Here is a 21082-nt window from a genome sequence, read left to right as displayed (position 1 = left end):
TCACTATTACAAACACTATTATAAAATCTAATTTGAAAATAAATATAACTATTGTAAAAATCAGACATAACATTTTTGATTGGGAGCCAAACTTTTTTATTTTCACCTCTATTATAGGAGTCTCCTATTATTCTTCGAGATGGAAATGGCACTATCTACCCCATGGCCAAAGATTGCATGGGAGGAATAAGGGATCCTGATTGGCTTGATCTTCCGCCTATTAGTAGTCTTGGAATGGGTGTACATTCTTTAATAAATCTTCCTGCCAATTCAACAATCAAAAAGAAAGCTGCTATTATCATCATGGCTGTAGAGGTAATCTGACTTTTGAAACTACTTGACATTTCAATTCAGAAGGCACTGCTGGAGTCTAGGGAAACAATCTTGAATAGATCATTCATTGCCGCTTCCCTATGGGAACTAATAGTCTATTAGGACAAGAGGGATGCGTATACCATTGATTACAGTGTGATTTAAGCGTTTGAGTAAGGCATGCATAATGTTGTAGAAGTACAAAAGGGGGGGGGGCTGTAAATCAAACTGTGACTGTAGAGGCTTCTCTGAGGAGGTGATGCCTGGGTATAGTTTTAAAGAATCAGATAGGGGTCTCCTAGACGTAGGATGCAGGTAGGAAGTGTTATCCCAGGCACAAAGAGCAGCCTTTGTGAATCTCAGAACGTACATGTTGGGAGAACATGTACATTCTTTTGATATAACTAGAAGGTAGGGCTTATACGGATCAATGAGTGGCAAGTGATAAGGTGGGAGAAAGGCACTGGGGTGCCTTGTGTGTTAACCTAAGGGGCCTGAGCATTCCCCTGAAAGCTAGGAGGAGAAGGATTTTAAGCTGTTTTTTTTTTTTTTTTTTTTTTTAAAAGAAGACGGGCAGTGGATGGAGAACAGAAGTTTAAGAGACCAGATAAAAAAGCTAATGTAATTATCCATGTTAGAAACAAAGTAAGCTTGAACTCTTGGAAATAAGGAAGAGGGGGTGGATTTAAGAGATCTTAAGGAAGTAGAAGCTCTAAAGCTTGGTGACAGGATGTCAGCAGTAAATGAAAGGAAAGGGTTATAAAGCTTCTGACTTAGGTGTGGTTGATAGGGAGATGAAAAATAGGAGAAACTGGAAATTCCCTGGTGGTCCAGTGGTTGCGGCTCCCCGCTTCCACTGCAGCGGGCATGGGTTCAATCCCTGGTCAGGGAACTAGAGTCCCTCATGCCATGCGGTGCAGCCAAAAAAACCCAGAAAAATAGGAAAAACAAATGGGATAAGGGGAAAGGATGAGTTTAGTTTTGAACATATTGTGGTTGAGGTGTTTGTATTTGTTAGATGTGGAGGCAACACCACTGAAAGTTATTGGAGCAATTTGAGCAGAGATTGACCTGATTTGCTTTACATTTTCAAAAGATCACTGCTGACACGCCGAGAATACAAGGGGGATGGGTTGGAAGTAGGGAGGCCAGTTAGGAGGCTATTAAAAGAATTCAGGTGGAAGGTGATGTTGGCTTGACCCAGGAGGTGGAATAATAAGTGATTAGGCTCTAGATATACTAGATACGTTTTAAAGTAGAGCCAACAGGATTTGCTTATGGCTAAATATAGGGTGTCAAATAGAGGAAGCAAGAGGGCAAAAGGTTTTGAAGAATGAAGTTGCTGTTTATCGAAATGAAGACTGTAGGATTGAAGCAGGTTCTGGAGGGTGAGATCAGGAGTTTAAGATTCTTATCAGATACCCAAGAGGAGATGGTGAATAGAGAGATGTGTAGGTTGGAAGACCAGGAGAGAGGGGACCAAGCTGGAGAAATGTACTTAGGAGTTGTCAGTATATCTGTGATATTCAAAGGACTTAAACTGAATGAGATTACTAAAGTCTTGGAGGAGAAAAAAGATCTAAGGCCTGAGCCATGAAAATAGTCTCAGCATTTAAATACCAGGAGATAAAAAGGAACCTGCATGAGAGACTGAGAAGGAGTCGGAGGAAAATGAATGAGTGTTGTCTTGGAAGCTAAGCGAAGAGCATGTGTCAAGCAGGATGTGTTGTTCAAGTGTATCAAATGATGCCGTAGGGCAGTAAGGCGTGTACTGAATACTGACTTTTGGGTTTGGCTCCATCTAGGTCGTTGTTGACAGTGGGGATATGCAGGCCTGATTTAGAGTGAGCTAAGGAGAAAATGGGAGTTGAGGAACTTAGACAACTCTTTTGAGGAGTTTTTCTATAAAAGATAGAAATGGAGCTTAGAATGGGAGGTTATTTACCCTCCATTAGGTTGGAGGTGATAAGCAAACTTACTAGAACTGCATCTAAAATACTCTGAATCTAGGTGCTCCCGAGAGATACCCGTGAGCTTTGGTTTAGAGACACAGTGCTCATACTCTTAGTTTAGCTTTAATTGTTAACCTACTAGACTAGTGGTTCCAAACTGGGAGGGGTGTGGGGTTAAAGGAGGTGGCCGTGGCCTGAATGTGGCTCCTAGAAATAACCTTCACATCATTTAAAGATTCTTGATTGGTTGCCAACATTCAAAAATCACAGGATTTATATTTAAAACTCAGATTTTCAGGTGCTCGTAAAGAATTAGAAGATCTGGTGATATTGGGCCATCATAAAAACATTAAGTCCTCTTAGAGGCTGTACATGGTGTCTCCAGTTCATTGCAGTTCCCACTATTTAAAATTTGTTGCTCTACGTCCAAATGTTAGTCACCATTTATTTATTATACAGTTTGTGTTACCTTTCTTACAGCCAGCCTCCTCCACTCACTTACACTTCTGCATATGCTTCTGTAGGCATTTGATTCTATAACCCCTGCACTTTGTCAGCATCTCAAGGGTAAAGATAAAATGTGCCATCATCCCAAGGGTAGCGATGAAGTGTGCCATCATTTATCTTTCTAAATAGCCTTCATTTACTAGGGCTTGGTGCACAGTAGACGCGCAAGAAATTTTTGCTGAACTCTCTGCTTTGTGTTATAAGTGACAGCATACAGTGATGCAGAATAAACATAGTAAGCGTGGTATTGATACTGTCAGTGTGAGAGCCCATGTACTGCCCAGCAGGTTGGAGATGAGAGCTCCCTGTAGAGTAGCTGCTTCAGCCAGATGACTGGCTGATTGCTTGAAAACATTCTGTATATCACAGCAGTGTGCAGCAGAATATCTTAATTTTAGTTATTTTTAAAGGTACTGCACTTTTTATTCTTTGGGGAGACTGTGACATATTCTCTCAACGTATTGATTAATGCATATTTGCCACTAGACTTTGGCAAATTTGGTCTTATGTGGCCCACCTCATATTCTTGAACTGGAGCTTGCAACTTACGGGGTCACTTCAGGATCATAGTTAGTTCCACAGTCAGAATGGCTTATCTCACGTGTGTCAAGTACTGAAAACAATTTTTTAGCTGTATTTTCTTGTGCCCTTCTTCCCCCATTGTTACTTCCTCTCATCCCCGTAAGGTTGGGGGAAGGGATGGGATATCTAGGCAGTTTGTGGAGAGCTGGCAAGTTCAAAAGCATCTCTCTTCTTTCCTTTGTATTCCCACGCATTCTTTTCCCACCTGCTTTCTTTCGGTTCCCAATTTTAGTTAAAATGAACAAATTTGCTTGTTTTCCATAACTAATGCTTTACATTCAGTCGATTAAATATTCCATAACTATAGTTTACATTCTGAAAAAAGTACATTTGAACTCTTTGGTCTATTTATGCTGTGTCTTAGTTTGTTTAGGCTGCTACAGACAGAGTGGCTTATAAACAACCGAAATTTACTTCTCATAGTTAAGGAAGGTGGGAAGAAGCTTACTTTGTTTCTAACATGGATAATTACATTAGCTTTTTTATCTGGTCTCTTAAACTTCTGTTCTCCATCCACTGCCCATCTTCTTTAAAAAAAAAAAAAACAAAAAAAAAAAACAGCTTAAAATCTTTCTCCTCCTAGCTTTTCAGGGGAATGCTCAGGCCCCTTAGGTTAACACTCAAGATCAAGGTGTGGGCAGATTCGGTGTCTGATGAGGGCCCTTTCACTGGTTCACAGATGGCCATGTGTCCTCACACGGTGGAAAGGGAGAACTCTGGTCTCTTAGTCCCCTTTAAGGGCAGTGATCACATTCATGAAGGCTCCACCCTCACGACCTAATGACTGTCCAGAGGCCCTACCTCCAAATACCATCCACATTGGGGATTAGGCTTCTGCATGAATGGGGGCGGGGGGGGGCGGAATATTCCATCCACAGCATGCTGTTTCTCAGGTAGAAGATGATATAAATACTTGATCATTACTACCATGTCTTTGACAATGAAGTACATTAGTTGTCACCTTTGGGGATTGTATCTGTCGTTATTTCTGGGGGGAGTTGAAGGTTTTGGTTTTCATGTACCATAGTGTGATGTAAATGTAACCTTAAAGAGCACAAGAAGGTGAGAATAAGCTTGGAATAAAATGTATACCCTATGCTTAATTGGTTAACAATATTAATAGGGTTCTAATTTGATAGTTATATATGATGTAAATAAGGGTGCTGTATAAACTATGATCTATAGGTCCAATCCAGCCACTCCCATTTATGCATTGTATATCTGGCTGCTTTCCTGCCACAGTTAGAGTTGAGTTAGTTGCAGAAGCTGAAGATATTTATTGGTCCTTTACAGAAGGTTTACCCACTCTTCCATTCCTGTCAGTTGTATTCTGTGCTTAAGGGTACCTTCAAGTTCAGCTTCTTTTGCCAGGCCACCTTAAATTGTCTCTATGTATCTGCAGAGCTGATTATATTATTGTGTTGGCCATGTGAACTTTTTGACATGTGTAATGTGCTATATACAAATTCATTGAAGTTTTTTTCCTAATTTGTCTGAGCACAGAAACAAACCTTAATGCAGCACATCCTACGCTGTGACTATGAGGCCTGTCGACAATATCTTATGAATCTTGAGCAAGCGGTTGTTTTAGAGCAGAATCTACAGATGCTACAGACATTCATCAGCCACAGATGTGATGGAAATCGAAATATTTTGCATGCTTGTGTATCAGTTTGCTTTCCAACCAGCAATAAGGAAACTAAAGAAGAAGAGGGTGAGATTAAGAACTGTAACATGATCTTTAAGAGGAATTTTGGGCAATTTTGAAAATATAAAAATTATTAAAAGGAAGAAAATCACTGTAAAGAATTTGTATGTACTTTTACTTTGCTTTGTAAAATCTAGGAGTCTCAGAAGGTAAAAATGCCTGTTAGGATGAACATGTAACATGAATAAATAAAATTTTTATCAATGTGTTTCTGCTGCCTTAAATTCTAATTTCTCTGTTAAGTACAAACTATATATATGATACTTAAGAGCTTTACTGATTTTATGATTGCAGGTGACTTTTATTACCATGGGAATTATTTAGCAAGTTAAGTCAAATTATATTGAGGCAACTTTTATCCCAATTTTCAGAATGTAGAGGGAAAAATAACCTAGTGAGTTGTTAGATGTTTTTGGAAAAGTAAATAAGGTTTTTGCCATACATTTTTTAATTGGCTAAGTGAAGGGGGAAACTGAAAACCTAAAGTGCAACTGTGTAATTCATAATGGTTTTCCTTATTTTGAATTCTGCAGATGATATTCTGGTAGCTACGTTTTTGAACAGTGGTTTGCAGGTTTCTGACCTTTATCTCGTTATCATTGACTGACTAAAGGATTATAAGTAGTGTATAAACTAAGACTGAGGTACTGATATGTAGGCCTTTTCTTCCTTGGTAGTGAAAGCTAAATTTCAGCCTACTTGTGAATAACCTTATTTTTTATCTTTGGGGGTTGAAAAGTAAGGCAGAATAAGGAAATAATTCACATTAAAAGGTCATAGTTCAATCTAGCTTAAGTGTTTGTTGCTCCAAGGAGGGAAAATTAAGCTGTTATCACTAGTATGTGAATTAGAATACTAAAACGCTTAGCAGTTAGCATTTAATGGCTTGTACATACTTCATCTCTTAGTTATTTTTGAAGTTTAAATTGATCCTAATTTTTTTCTCTTATGTTTCAGAAGCAGAGCGCTCTGAAAGAAATACATTTGCAGAAAGGCTTTCTGCTGTTGAGGCCATCGCAAATGCAATATCAGTTGTTTCAAGTAATGGCCCAGGTAATCGGGCTGGATCATCAAGTAGCCGAAGGTAATGTGATTTTTACCAGGAAAGTTTAATTGGTGGAAACATAATCCAAGTACAGAAAGAAATGTATCTCTTTCCTATCATATGCATGAATTGGTGGGTCCTTTTGTTTTGTTTTTGTTCCTCCCAATATCAGCCTGGGAAAAATACCTGACAATATCTAGCTAAGAGTTTAGGTGTAAAACAGTAGGACCTAGGATCCTTCAAAAATTTGAGGTAATTTAGACAAGTAGTTCAAACTTGATTCTTTGAATGTGTTTTAAACTCATCACTCATGTTTCCTAGGAAGTTATTTTCTTTAGTTGGAGAACAAGTAATACAATAATTGAAAGAACCTCAATCTTTTATTTTCAGATTGTTTACTTAGCTCAGTTTCTCAGATGTCCTAAAGACCTGGGAAGAAATGAAAGGCTGATGTATATTATGAACGTTTGGTATTTTAAATTTTCAGGCTTTCTGAGTTGTGGGATGGACACTTTATAACACATTAAAAATTACTAGATGTTTGAATAGATGAAGACTATAAAGAATTCAGGATACAGGTGTTTGTAGTTTTTTTTCTCCCCCCCCCGAAGGAAAACACATTTATATTAGACATGAGAGCCAAAATTCTTGGATACTTCACAAATCATTAACGGAAGCACTGCTCACTGTGCTAATGTGATAGGTTGTAAAGTCTACTTAAAACGAAGACACTCTTTTGCTTATTTTCTGTTCTATATTCAACTTTCCCTTTAAAAACGATTCTTCTAAAATTGGTTCCAACTTGATAGCTTCCCAGGTTCAAAAACATCCTGAAGTGAGGTTTATCAAAAACTATTTATGGGTAACCAAATTATAATTTAAAATAGTACAGAAACATTATGTAGACTATGCAAAATGGAAATTATCATTTTTTTAGGACTACACTAGGCAAAATGTTTGGTCTAAAATGGAAAGCAACTTAAATTCTTCATGAAGAAATTAGTGTCTGAATTATTTCAGGTATTTCATTTCCTCAGGGAAAATACAGGTGCAAATCAAGTTGGACTCTGATATGGTTGGTCCAATGCCAGTGCTGCCATCTTTTTTTCATGTAAGGATTATTTTGAAGGCAAAGACTAAAAGGAGCTTCAAGAGTGGGTGATGTGTTGCTCACAGAAATAATTTGCAGAGTAAGCTCCTTTGAGGCATTTGCCGAAGATTTCACTGCAGTGCTCTTAACCAGTTCAAACTCAGGGCTGCCGGTTGAACAGATGAAAGCACAGGAGTCTTATTATCCACGCCGGGCAGTAGGAAGTCCACAGACTCTGCTTCATTGAAGTGAAACCCTCCTCTAGCCTACAATGGATTTTCTAGGCGATACCCCTTGATGAGTATGCAGGCTGGGATTCATGAGCTGTAAGCTCAAAACTGATGCAATTTCAATATTGAATGGAGTACTGTTAAATGCCTTCAGATGATGATTTGACTCAGAAGTTTTGTTATGTGACTCAATAGTGCCTGAGTACAAAGGGCAGATTTAGTGGAAAGCTTGATTGATGCATCTGATTGCAGGTGTATGTGCTCTAGAGATTATTAATCTGGAAGACACATGACCTTCGCTTTTTTGTCACAGTGGTATGTTTGAACATGACTGGATTCTAAGGCTTCTGTAGCATGGATATAACGTGCTTACAAAGAGGAAATTACATCAACCTTGAATTCTTCCATATTGTCAGAAAATACGATGACTCCAGGCAAGCCTATACGAAGAAATGTCAAAACTCTGAATCTTAGCAGCCAAGGTGGTATCTCCTCAGTATTGTCCTCAGCCACTGAGGATACAGGTGAATCTTCATGAATTGTGTACAACATCTTGAAGAATAATTTTCTTTTTTTTGTTTTTTTTGTTTTTTGTTTTTAAAGAATCTGTATGAGGAGCTGGGCATTGTACTTAAAAATGTTCCCAAGACCTAATGAAGAAAAGAGGTAGAGGACAATTTTTTTAAATGACAAGGAATGACCCCCTCATATAATATTGAATTGACTACATCACAACAACAAAGTTGGGAGTTTGCAAGTTCAAGATGAGACTATGGTCTCAATTTATCTTCATTTATTCTTAATCTGCTCTAGGCTAGAGGTTGGAGAATAGCCCATATATGTTTTGTTTGGCCTGTGCAATGTTAAAATTTTTTTTTTTCTTTAAAATTTGAATGCCTTTAGATGAGCATGTACGCCTCTATAGTTTGCCATGCCCCCCTACTTCTTACACCTGACTGCCCTTTCCTCAGTTTATTTTACTTTCCAGGCCCAGTAGGCATTGTGTTTGCGACCCTGGTGTAAGCATTCTTCTTGATAAGCCCAAAACATGCATTTATTTTCAGGTTATTTGCAGTGCCTCCCAATTATCGCTGATTTTTTTCTCTCTGTGTGTTTTGAGTAAGACACATTAGGATACCAAGTGTCTATGTTGAGCTTATTTACAATTGTGTAGGAGCATCACAGTGTGAAGTCACCCAGGTGTGTGCTGTTACTGGTAAGGAGCCTGCCATGCTCTGTGGGTGATATCTTGGACAGGGAAGTGACCTTGACTGAAAGAATCACAATCACTGTTCCCTGCTCCCCTCCATATTATAAAAACTCTTGAACTCAGATTTCTAAATTGGGAGAGAGAAGACACCGATAACCGTAAAAGAATTAACTATAGGTATTTTTTTTAATAGTGCATACTATAATAACTAGTATATTTTTTGAGACATTAAAATTTACTTTGCAGAATCTTCCAAAAAATGTTTCTCTTCCCAAAGGTACATCATCATACACAAGCCTTATAAAATAGATGGGTTCCTGAAAGTAGCTTCTAAAAGAAATTTTTGTAAATGCGTTTTAAAAAAATTTTACTCATAAAACTGAAAATGTATTGCTATGGAAAAACACACTTATTCCCCTTGGATTAAATAATAATTAGAGATTCAAACATTAATACAAATCTTTGTGAATTACTTATTTGCAGACATATAATGCTCACCTGGTAAGGTGTTAGGTTTTTCACATCAGAAATGTCATGTCTTTGGGATGAAATCTGCCTGGGAGAAAGCAGTCCCTTATGTGTTGCCGGGCCCTTAAAATTGAATTCTTACTCTTCATTCATTTAGAAGCTCTAAAGTTGTGGCCAAGTGAAAGGATTTGCCTTATGTGCTCTCTCTTAATTGCTGCTAGTTTTTAATGTGTTAATTTTGTAGCCTTTGTAAGCTTTTATTCAGAGGTATAGATTTTTGTACAGGTAGTTTACTAGTTCCCCTAATGAGGTCTGTGTTTGTGATTATTTCTTTATCTTTTTAGCGATGTGCACACCTGTATAGCAGGAGAAAAAAAAAATCACGCCCAGATATTAATCTAACAACACATTTTACAAGCTCCAGTTTCATTCATTAATTTCCTTGGGATGAAGTTGTACTGTTAAAAAAAACTTTTTTGTATAAAAAATAAACCTAAATTGGTCTTTGTTTGAAAACTACTTACTGTGTGGGTATTAGTTCCATTGCTTTTGAGATCACAGAAAAGGGGTTTAGTGGGCTAACAGTATTGGTTTTGTGCTAATCAGTATGTTTTGCTAATGTCTGCTATTAAACTTAATTCTTACCGATGCTAAACAGGGGACAGAATTTTTTTTTTGTTTTAATGTTCAGCTGTTCATTTATCTTAACTGTATGAAAGATTATTTCCTAATCTTAACTTCACCGCAACTTTTGTTCCCGGTGCTTAAGTTTCTGTGGGAGCTTAATATAGTGGTTTTAGTGCTGAACTGGGTACTAGGATCCCCCAGTTGCATTTCTATCCCTTGCTGACTTACTCTGTGATTCCAGAATTGGCATTTGTACTTCTTTCCTGCCTGGAGTATTTGCTTGTAGAACAAACTTTCATCTCAGATGAGAAGTTCTGTGCACCGTATCCTTAACACTTAGACGTGGTAGTGAGCTCTGCTTTTGTCCATGTTCTTCTAGTTTGAGATTACGGGAAATGATGAGACGTTCATTGAGAGCGGCTGGTTTGGGTAGACATGAAGCTGGAGCTTCATCCAGTGACCACCAAGATCCAGTTTCACCCCCCATAGCTCCCCCTAGTTGGGTTCCTGACCCTCCTGCAATGGATCCTGGTAAGATCTGTTATTTCATTAAGTGTTCAACAGAAAGACAGGGTCGTGAAAGAAAAGAAATAAACATTTGCGTGGGATATTCAGAAATCTGAAGTCGTTAAAATTAGCATAACGAGTATTATAACTAGCTTACGTAGATTTGGTTTAAGGTGTTTGTAACTTAAAAATTAAAATTCTAGGAAGTCTTGTTAGATATCCCTCTTCTACTGAAATACATATTTCTATACTGGTAAGAAGCTAGCTAGTAATACATCAAGATAAGTCAATAATTTGCCTAGTGGATTCCTTCTCTTATAGTTTGGGAAAGAAGCATCCACTTAAGCCTCTGTCCGAGTTGCCCTTTGGCTTGCAGAGGAAAGCCTTAAGGCCAGTTAAAAGAACATGTTAGGGATATGTTGCCTATAATGATGTACATCCTGCTGTTCTGTTTACTGAAAGATGGTGACATTGATTTTATCCTGGCCCCTGCTGTGGGATCTCTTACCACAGCAGCGACTGGCACCGGTCAAGGACCAAGCACCTCCACCATTCCAGGTGAGAATCTCTACTATTTTATCTACCTAGGCATTTGGAAGATAAAACTAAACACTTTGTATATAGGTTTCTACAGATCTACACTTTATCTCAAGGAGACTTCTTGGCTTGAAAAATAATCTAATTCTGTGAATTATCTTCTGTGTATCAGTGAAGTTGTGGTGTGTATGTGCATATATTTCATCAGTTGAGATTTATAAAATGTGTTCATGTGTTTAAATTCTCTGTAATGAAGTTATTAATTTGTTACCAATACTAGAATATTTTTCTGGTGGTTTATTTGATAGATACTTGGTCTATTATTCTAGAATAGTCTTTCACTCTGTTTTGTACACTTTTGTTACCAAATGGATCTGCTTAATTACAGGTCCTTCCACAGAGCCATCTGTAGTAGAATCCAAGGATCGAAAGGCCAATGCTCATTTTATATTAAAATTGTTATGTGACAGTGTTGTTCTACAGCCCTATCTACGAGAACTCCTCTCTGCCAAGTAAGAAGTTTAATATACTTTTGATATGAAGATTTAGCTTTACTCCTTTTACTGTTAAGTTGATCTTGCAACATATGGAACAACAATTATCTTAATTGAATTTAAAATTTATCAGAATCTAGCACTGTATTTTCTGTGTTACTAAGTAAGCTCTCTTTAGTGAAAGAGGCCTTCTCAATATAATACAGGGTACACTAAATGAATACAGTTTGATTTTATGTTAGCTTGATGAGGGTGTATATTTATATGTTAAAAAGATCACAGTATAGTTGCTCTCAAATGTTGAATCCATAAATTAGTTATATCACTGTCACCTGGAGAGCTTTAAAAATTATACACATTCTTCCCCAAGCTCTACACTAGAAGTATAACTCAGCAGGTCTGAAATGGGGCCTGGAATCTGTATTGTGAAAATCCAAGGATGATTCTTATGGTTTCTTTTGGAAATCTTGACTTACGGAATCATCATGAGATCATACAGAGCTTTTGATAAGTATTCTGTTGTAAGTGCTCATTAACCGTTAATAGGTTACATCTCCACCTGCAGCATGATTGTTTATCTTCCTTTACAAACTCATAACGATGAGTGTTTTTATAATAGTTATTAATCTGTGCCAAGCTCTATTTGCATTAACTCTTATTCTAGATATAACTGTCTGGAGTAGATAATATTATCTCCACTTCACATTTGCAGCAATGGGCTTAGAGGTTAATTAACTTGCCCAGGCTCACAAAACTGTTGAGTGGCATAGCTGGAATTCCAGCCCTGGTATGTGTCTTTATTGCAGAACTGGGACTCCCAGCCTTGACCCTTACGTCACCTTCCCTATTTAGTACAAGAAGGTGTTATGAGTTTTTTATTTTTGAGGGCGAGGGAGTTTTCATGTTTAAGTCTTACTGCCCTTTGGATGAAAATGACCAAATTTATGAAATTATGATTTAATGAAGGCTGCCCCAGACTAGTAAAATAAGTCATTGGATTATAAATAGAGTTATTACGACAGAAGCCTCTTACTAATTTATTAGTGGTTTGAGGCATAGATAAAAATGGTTTATATACGGATACATACAGTATATCTTTCTGTTTTTATTTTCTCAGTTGTTATTTTTTTTTTTTTTTGCATTTATGGTGTTTTTAAGCATATTATCTTTGTATAATTTCCTCGTGGTGGTGTCTAAAAAGTTATTTTATGTTCTTATTCCCTTTCTCTTTGTTGTTAATCCATTTTATATTTCTACAGTTCATTTCTATTTCACTAGTCCTTTATTTCAGTACCTTCACAGTGGTTGAATTTTCCCTCCTTTATCTAAAAAACATATAAAATACCTGGAAAACACCCAACACGCCACTGTATTAATAAGCTGATGTTACTAGGAGAGGCAGTGTTCTTTTGCCTGACTTTTAGGTAGTAAGTATAGAGATGATCAAACTGGCCCTTTTTGCTTTTCTATACTACAGATACAGGAGAATTTCCTAGCGTCGCTAACACAATTTCCTAAGTGATGTATCAGTGAATTATTTACCATGGAGATGACTCAGTAAGAAAAGGGTTTTTTCTTCTTTTTTTATTGAAGTATAATTGACTTATTATGTTAGTTTCAGGTGTACAACATACTGATTTGATATTTTTTTACATTACGAAATGACCACCATGATAAGTTTAGTTACCATCTGTCACCATAAAAAGTTATTACAGTATTATTGATTATATTCCCTGTGCTATCCTCATGACTTACTTATGTTATAACTGGAAGTTTGTACCTCTTAATCTCCCTCACCTATTTCACTCATTCTCCTAACCCCCTGCCCTCTGGCAACCACTAGTTTGTTCTCTGCATCTATGAGTCTGTTTCTGCAAGAGGCTTCCCTTTTCTCCACATCCTCGCCAACACTTGTTATTTGTTGTCTTTTTTGATAATAGCCGTTCTGACAGATGTGAGGTAGTATCTTACTGTGGTTTTGATTTGCATTTCCCTGATGACTAGTGATGTTGAACTATTCACGTGTCTGTTGGCCATCTGTTGTATGTCTTCTTTGGAAAAATGTCTGTTCAGGTCTCCTGCCCAGTTTTTAATCAGATTGGGGTTGTTTGATGTTGAATTGTATGAGTTCTTTGTATATTTTGGATATTAATCCCTTATTGGGTATATCATGGGCAAATATCTTCTCCCATTCAGTAGGTGGGCTTTTCATTTTGTTGGTGGTTTCCTCAAAAACTTTTTAGTTTGATGTAGTCCCGTTTGTTTGATTTTGCTTTTGTTTTCCTTGCCTGAAGAGGCAGATCCAAAAAAAAATAAAACTAAGACCAGTGTCAAAGAGCATACTGCCTGTGTTTTCTTTTAGGAGTTTTGTGGGTTCAGGGCGTACATTTAAGTCTCTAATCCATTTCGAATTTATTTTTTTATATGGTGTGAGAAAGTAGTCCAGTTTGATGCTTTTGCAGTTAGCTGTCCAATTTTGTCAACACTATTTATTGAAGAGACTGTCTTTTCCCCATTGTATATTCTTGCCTCCTTTGTCATGGGTTAATTAACTTGCCCAGGCTCACAAAACTAGTGAGTGGCATAGCTGGAATTCCAGCCCTGGTATGTGTCTTTATTACAGAATGGGGACTCCCAGTCTTGACCCTTATGTCACCTTCCCTATTTAGTACGAGAAGGTGTTTTGAGTTTTTTATTTTTGCAAGTGTGGGTTCGTTTCTGGGCCCTCTCTTCTGTTCCATTGATCTCTGTGTCTGTTTTTATGCCAGTACCGTACCATTTGATTAGTATAGGTTTGTAGTACTGTTTGAAATCAGGGAACATGATGCCTCCAGCTTTGGGGTTTTTTCCCTCAAGATTGCTTTGGCTGTTTTGGGGTCTTTCATGGTTCCATATAAATTTTATGATTATTTGTTCCAGTTCTGAGAAAAATGTCATGTGTATTTTGATAGGGATTGCATTAAATCTGTAGATTGCTTTATGTAGTATGGTCATTTCAGTAATACTAATTCTTCCAATCCATGAGCAAGGTTTGTTTTTCCATTTCTGGTCATCTTCAATTTCTTTCATCAATGTCTTATAGTATTCCACATATTCCAAGTACAGGTCTTCTACCTCCTTGATCAGATGTATTCCTAGGTAGTTTGTTATTTTTGATGCAATTGTAAGTGGGATTGTTTTCTTAATTTCTCTTTCTGGTAGTTTGTTTTTAGTGTATACAAATGCAATAGATTTCTGCGTATTAATTTTGTTCCCTGCAACTTTACTCAATTCATTTATTCTAATTGCTTTTTTTGGTGGCATCTTTAGGGTTTGTCTATATGTAGTATATGTCATCTACAAACAGTGATACTTTTACTTCTGTCTTTCCAGTTTGGATGCCTTTTTGTGCTTTTTCTTATCTAATTGCTGTGGCTAGGACTTAAAATACTTTGTTGAATGAAAGTGGTGAGAGTGGGCATCCTTTTCTTGTTCCTGATCTTAGAGGAAATGCTTTCAACTTTTCGCCTTTTATTATGTTAACTGTGGGCCTGCCAATATATGGCATTTATTATGTTGAGGTATGTTCCCTCTGTACCCACTTTCTGGAGAGTTTCTATCATCAGTGGATGTTGAATTCTGTCGGAATCCTTCTCTGCTTCTACTGAGGTGATGATACAATTTTATTTTTCAGTTTGTTAATGTGGTGTATCATGTTGATTGATTTGCGGATATTGAACCATACTTGCATCCTGGGATAAGTCCCCTGCTTCATCATGGTATATCATCCTTTCAGTATATTGCTGAATTTGGCTTGCTGATATTTTGTTGAGGATTTTTGCATCTGGGTTCATCAGTGATATTGGCCTGTGATTGATTAATTAATTAAAATGTTTTGTGATGTCTTTGGTTTTGGTATCAAGGCGATGCTGGCCTTGTAGGATGAGTTTGGAAGCATTTCTTCCTCTTAATTTTTTGGGGAATGGTTTGAGAAGGATAGGTGTTAACCCCTTAAATGTTTGGTAGAATTCACCTCTGAAGCTGTCTGGTCATGGACCTTTGTTTGTTGGGAGTTTTTAAAATTACCGATTCAATTTTATTACTGGTAATCATTCTGCTCATATTTTCTGTTTCTTTCTGATTCAGTCTTGGGAGATTGTATGTTTCTAGGAGTTTATCCATTTCTTCTAAGTTGTCCCATTTTATTGGTGTGTACTCTTTCGTAGTAAATCTCTTATGATCCTTTATATTTGTTTGATGTTGGTTGTAACTTCTCTTTCAATTCTGATTTTATTTATTTGAGCTTTTTTCTTGGTTGAGTCTGGCTAAAGGGACACATAATTGTGTTTTGGAGTAAACAGAAGGGAGAAATGTGTATGCTACAGTAAGCAGCTTCATGAAAATGAAGTTTGAGTAGAACCATGAGAAATAGGGAGAAGAGGGAACAGCAACATGGAGAAGTATGAATATTATGAGAAACAGTGATTCATCCAATTCAGAGTGGAGGATTAGAAGAGAACAACAGCCAGTGGATCTGAAAAAAATAGGTTAAAATCACTACTTCGGTCTCTGTTCTTTGGGCTTGAACCCTCTCAATAATGGCCTTTGTTAGATTGTAATAGTATCAAAGTGGGATTATAAGAACAGTAATGAGATGGTGGTATAAAAGAGATGAAAATAGGCAAGAGTAGAAACCAGAGTCAAGGCTATGTTTTATATGTCTGTCATAGCCTTTAATATGTGTGTTGTAATAAACGGAACTATTGAGTTGTTGAAAATGGAAAAGAAAGATTAGACGCAGAAGTTTAAAAATTGCTTTAGAAGGAATACTTTGTGAAGAACCAAAATTTTTGTCTGAAGTTACTTGGGACAGTGATATTGTTGGGTGACATAGATAAATCAGGTAGAGAGCAGGTTTGCGGAGAAAGATGATTTGAGTTTTAGACACGTTGAATGTAAGATACCACTGGGAAATCCCAAGTAGGCTTATCAAGTAAACAAGTGTAGGTGTTGGAACCGTATTATTGTGAGAGAAGTGGTAGTTGCTATGGCGGAAGAGAGAGAGAGGCACAAATGGCTGAGGACTGACTTCTGGGAAATGCGAGGGGTCTAGGAGGAAATAGAAATTCAGTGAAGAATGTTTAAGTACATTTTAAAGAGGAAACTCGTAATAATAACAGCTAACACTTACTGAATACTTATTTTTTGCTAGGCACTGTGCTGAAACCTTTTAAGTAATAATTCATATAATCTTCCTCACAATTGTTTGAGAGAGAGCCTGTTACTATGCTCACATCTAGAAAGTATTAGTTTACTCCAGAGCCCTTGCTGGTCTCTTCTTTAGTGTCACTAAAGCCAAGAAAGGAGAGCATGGTTTAGAGAGACAAAGGTTCCACGAAGTGGCTTTCTTAAGTGAGATAATATGAGGCCAGAAAATACCACCGATGGTTTTCTTTGAATGGTGAGACATTATTTACTAAGACAAAACTGTTTTTTGTTTCATCATGAACATATGTTTCTTTCATAATCAGGAAGGAAGATAATTGATAATATTTTTTATATACAATTTTTCTCATTTTAGGGATGCAAGAGGTATGACCCCATTTATGTCAGCTGTAAGTGGCCGAGCTTATCCTGCTGCAATTACCATTTTAGAAACAGCCCAGAAAATTGCAAAAGGTAATTTATTTCAAGTTCTGAAAGGGTTGCTTATTTTTTAATTTGGATAGATTCTCTTCTATAATTATTCAAACCTAATTTCTGTATATGGAAATGATACTGATTAGAAACTATCAAGATAATTCTTTTGCTTATGTGTATGAAATTCATATGCTTATACTTTTTTCAAGCATATTGTACCTTCTAACTTTCCATCAAAAAGCAGCTGGTATAAATTTCCTTAAATTAAAAAAAAATTCCGTAATGGATTGTAATGATTAATCTTTTGAAAGTAAAGATGGATCACTGTTAGAACCTGTCCACGTGTTAATTCGTGTTAGTGATAAAATTTTATGGAAAGAACAGGCCAGAAGTCTTACTGTTCTTTCTGACTTGGATTTACTACCTAACAGAAAGCATTAAGGAATATCAGTTCCTGCCATCTAGCTTTTAAAAGATTTAGTAGTTAGCTTTTAAAAAATACTGGCTATGAATAAATTATGTGATTGTCTATAATTTGTTAAATAGAGCTAGAACTTGAATCTTAACTGCATAACATAGAGCTAATGACTCAGAAGGCTGATGTTTGGTGTACTTGTATTGTCCCCGTATGTGGTTATGATATAATTACACTTTGCTTTACTTTGCACCAGAATTGACTGGATTTCCTTGCATTGTTGACTTTGTATGTCAATTTATTTTATTAATATATAGTAGTATCTTACTTATACTGTGTAAATGTTAGAGCTTTTCCATTTGAGGAAAGGAGTAGATGGCTGTAAGTCTTTTCTTGATGTATGAACTATGTTTTCAATCTTTTTAGCTGAAGTGTCCTCAAGTGAAAAAGAGGAAGATGTATTTATGGGCATGGTTTGCCCATCAGGCACCAACCCTGATGACTCTCCTTTGTATGTCTTATGTTGTAATGATACCTGCAGCTTTACATGGACTGGAGCAGAGCACATTAACCAGGTAAGTTATTTTATATTTCCCTATATTTATGCTATCTAGGTTTTCTTTTCTTCCCTTTGACCATCACTAGAGTTCTAGTTCTTAGCTTTGGAATTGCAAGTCTGGTATTTCCTTTTACTCTTGAGTTATAAAATTCTCCAAAGAAAATGAATTTGTATGTAATTCCTAAATAAATGAGGCAAAGGAGTTGACTGTTAACACCAGTTATGGGCTGTCATAAAAATTAGAAATCTTTGCTGGGTGGTATAATCTGATTCACAGCTCTTGATTTAGATTTTATAACTGTTGTGCCTTTTTTGGATGATACAGATTATTTTTGCCCGTCTGGTAATATTTAATTCCCATTTGTGTACCCATCTGTGCCTGTTTCCCAGAGCACATTAATTTTGCTCTGCTGTTGTTGTGATTGAATTGTTTTAGAAAATACCAGAAATAATTATTGTGGTGAGATATACATATCATTCTTCTAAAAATTATATCCTTTTAATTTTAGGATATTTTTGAGTGTCGTACGTGTGGCTTGCTGGAGTCCCTCTGTTGTTGTACGGAATGTGCAAGGGTTTGTCATAAAGGTCATGATTGCAAGTGAGTGTGATTTTAGTTTTCTTTAATACTGTAAACTACTTAGATTCATATTGCCATATTAAAATAATCTGTACTGAGTCATGCTTTAATTGTTTCATAATTCAGAAAGCATGAGGTTTTTCTCAGGTTGCCCACGTTAAGCCAATGTATGTATTACAACGTAGTTTTTGATTTAAAGAGTACTTTGCAATGTTTGTTTGCTAGTTCTAAGTACTGCTCTTCACATAAAACTAGTCTAACATGCAAGAAATATGTGATCATACATTGTGACTAGAGTCAGTCTTTTAAGAAACATATATACAGAATGTTTTTGTCTGTGTTCTCCAGCCAAAGTCTCAGGCCCCCTGTAGTAGGGTCTATTAGCAGGAAATCACTGAAGGCATTAAGGGAATCATGGTTTGGCCTGTGCCTTGTTTACTTCTTAAACTAAATGTAATAACCTTCATCCAGCAACAGAGTTGCTATGGCTAGTTTCTTAGTTTTCACAGACCTAAGAAGCAATAAAATTACCCCAGCACTAACATTTGCAGTGCCTCAGAGTCCCAGCAGGGACATCAGCTATAGCTGTGCTACAGGTGTGTAGATGTAATAAATAGTTAATAGAGAATTGGTTTGTAAAAATCATCTATTGTGCTTTATTTATTTTCTTTTTAACATCTTTATTGGAGTATAATTGCTTTACAATGGTGTGTTAGTTTCTGCTTTATAACGAAGTGATGAATCACCTATACATATACATATATCCCCATATCTCCTCCCTCTTGCGTCTCCCTCCCAACCCTCCCTATCCCACCCCTCTAGGTGGTCACAGAGCACTGAGCTGATCTCCCTTTGCTATGCGGCTGCTTCCCACTAGCTGTCTGTTTTACATTTGGTAGTATATATAAGTCCACGCCACTCTCTCACTTCGTCCCAGCTTACTCTTCCCCCTCCCCGTGTCCTCAAGTCCATTCTCTACGTCTGTGTCTTTATTCCTGTCCTAACCCTAGGTTCTTCAGAACCTTTTCTTTTTTTCTTTAGATTCCATATATATGTGTTAGCATACGGTATTTGTTTTTCTCTTTCTGCCTTACTTCACTCTGTATGACTGACTCTAGGTCCATCCACCTCACTACAAATAACTCAACTTCGTTTCTTTTTCTGGCTGAGTAATATTCCATTGTATATATGTGCCACATCTTCTTTATCCATTCATCTGTCGATGGACACTTAAGTTGCTTCCATGTCTTGGCTATTGTAAATAGAGCTGCAATGAACATTGTGGTACATGACTCTTTGAATTATGGTTTTCTCAGGGTATATGCCCAGTAGTGGGATTGCTGGGTCGTATGGTAGTTCTATTTTTAGTTTTTTAAGGAACCTCCATACTGTTCTCCATAGTGGCTGTATCAGTTTACATTCCCACCAGCAGTGCAAGAGGGTTCCCTCTTCTCCACACCCTGTCCAGCATTTGTAGATTTTTTGATGATGGCCATTCTGACTGGTGTGAGGTATACCTCATTGTAGTTTTGATTTGCATTTCTCTGATGATTAGTGATGTTGAGCAACCTTTCATGTGTTTGTTGGCAATCTGTATATCTTCTGTGGAGAAATGTCTATTTAGGTCTTCTGCCCATTTTTGGATTGGGTTGTTTGTGTTTTTGATATTGAGCTGCATGAGCTGCTTGTAAATTTTGGAGATTAATCCTTTATCAGTTGCTTCATTTGCAAATATTTTCTCCCATTCTGCGGGTTGTCTTTTCGTCCTGTTTATGGTTTCGTTTGCTGTGCAAAAGCTTTGAAGTTTCTTTAGGTCCCATTTGTTTATTTTTGTTTCTATTTCCTTTTCTCCAGGAGGTGGGTCAAAAAGGAGCTTGCTGTGATTTATGTCATAGAGTGTTCTGCCTATGTTTTCCTCTAAGAATTTTATAGTGTCTGGCCTGACATTTAGGTCTTTAATCCATTTTGAGTTTATTTTTGTGTATGGTGTTAGGGAGTGTTCTAATTTCATTCTTTTACATGTAGCTGTCCAGTTTTCCCAGCACCACTTATTGAAGAGGCTGTCTTTTCTCCACTGTATATTCTTGCCTCCTTCATCAAAGATAAGGTGACCATATGTGCGTGGGTTTATCTCTGGGCTTTCTGTCCTGTTCCATTGATCTATATTTCTGTTTTTGTGCCAGTCCCATACTGTCTTGATTACTGTAGCTTTGTAGTATAGTCTGAAGTCAGGGAGCCTGATTCCTCCAGCTCCGTTTTTCTTTCTCAAGATTGTGTTGGCTATATACGGGGTCTTTTGTGTTTCCGTAAAAATTAAATTTTTTGTTCTAGTTCTGTGAAAAATGCCATTGGTAGTTTGATAGGGATTGCATTGAATCTGTAGATTGCTTTGGGTAGTGTAGTCATTTTCACAGTGTTGATTCTTCCAATCCAAGAACGTGGTATATCTCTCCCATCTGTTTGTATTATCTTTAATTTCTTTCATCAGTGTCTTAGTAGTTTTCTGCATTACAGGTCTTTTGTCTCCTTAGGTAGCTTTATTCCTAGCTTTATTTTATTCTTTTTGTTGCACTGGTAAATGGGAGTGTTTCCTTAATTTCTCTTTCAGATTTTTCATCATTAGTGTAAAGGAATGCAAGA

At 36.9% G+C, this 21082-nt stretch overlaps 1 protein-coding gene across 4 annotated transcripts in view; it reads left to right on the top strand.

The window, feature by feature from the left end:
• UBR5 (ubiquitin protein ligase E3 component n-recognin 5) overlaps positions 1 to 21082 on the top strand; it is a 142156-nt gene that overhangs the window by 76055 nt on the left and 45019 nt on the right. For all 4 annotated transcript variants that reach the window (XM_068525316.1, XM_068525315.1, XM_068525314.1 and 1 more), the window contains exons 20-28: positions 118 to 315; positions 4857 to 5067; positions 6019 to 6145; positions 10111 to 10262; positions 10701 to 10796; positions 11164 to 11287; positions 16830 to 16927; positions 17730 to 17878; positions 18372 to 18463. In XM_068525316.1, the coding sequence (XP_068381417.1) occupies positions 118 to 315; positions 4857 to 5067; positions 6019 to 6145; positions 10111 to 10262; positions 10701 to 10796; positions 11164 to 11287; positions 16830 to 16927; positions 17730 to 17878; positions 18372 to 18463 (1247 nt within the window). The remainder of the gene's footprint in view (positions 1 to 117; positions 316 to 4856; positions 5068 to 6018; positions 6146 to 10110; positions 10263 to 10700; positions 10797 to 11163; positions 11288 to 16829; positions 16928 to 17729; positions 17879 to 18371; positions 18464 to 21082) is intronic.

This window comes from Eschrichtius robustus, chromosome 17, assembly GCF_028021215.1.
Source record: "Eschrichtius robustus isolate mEscRob2 chromosome 17, mEscRob2.pri, whole genome shotgun sequence".
Classification (NCBI taxonomy): Eukaryota; Metazoa; Chordata; class Mammalia; order Artiodactyla; family Eschrichtiidae; genus Eschrichtius; species Eschrichtius robustus.
Note: the sequence above shows the minus strand (reverse complement) of the source record. Positions and strands in the feature narration are given on the sequence as shown.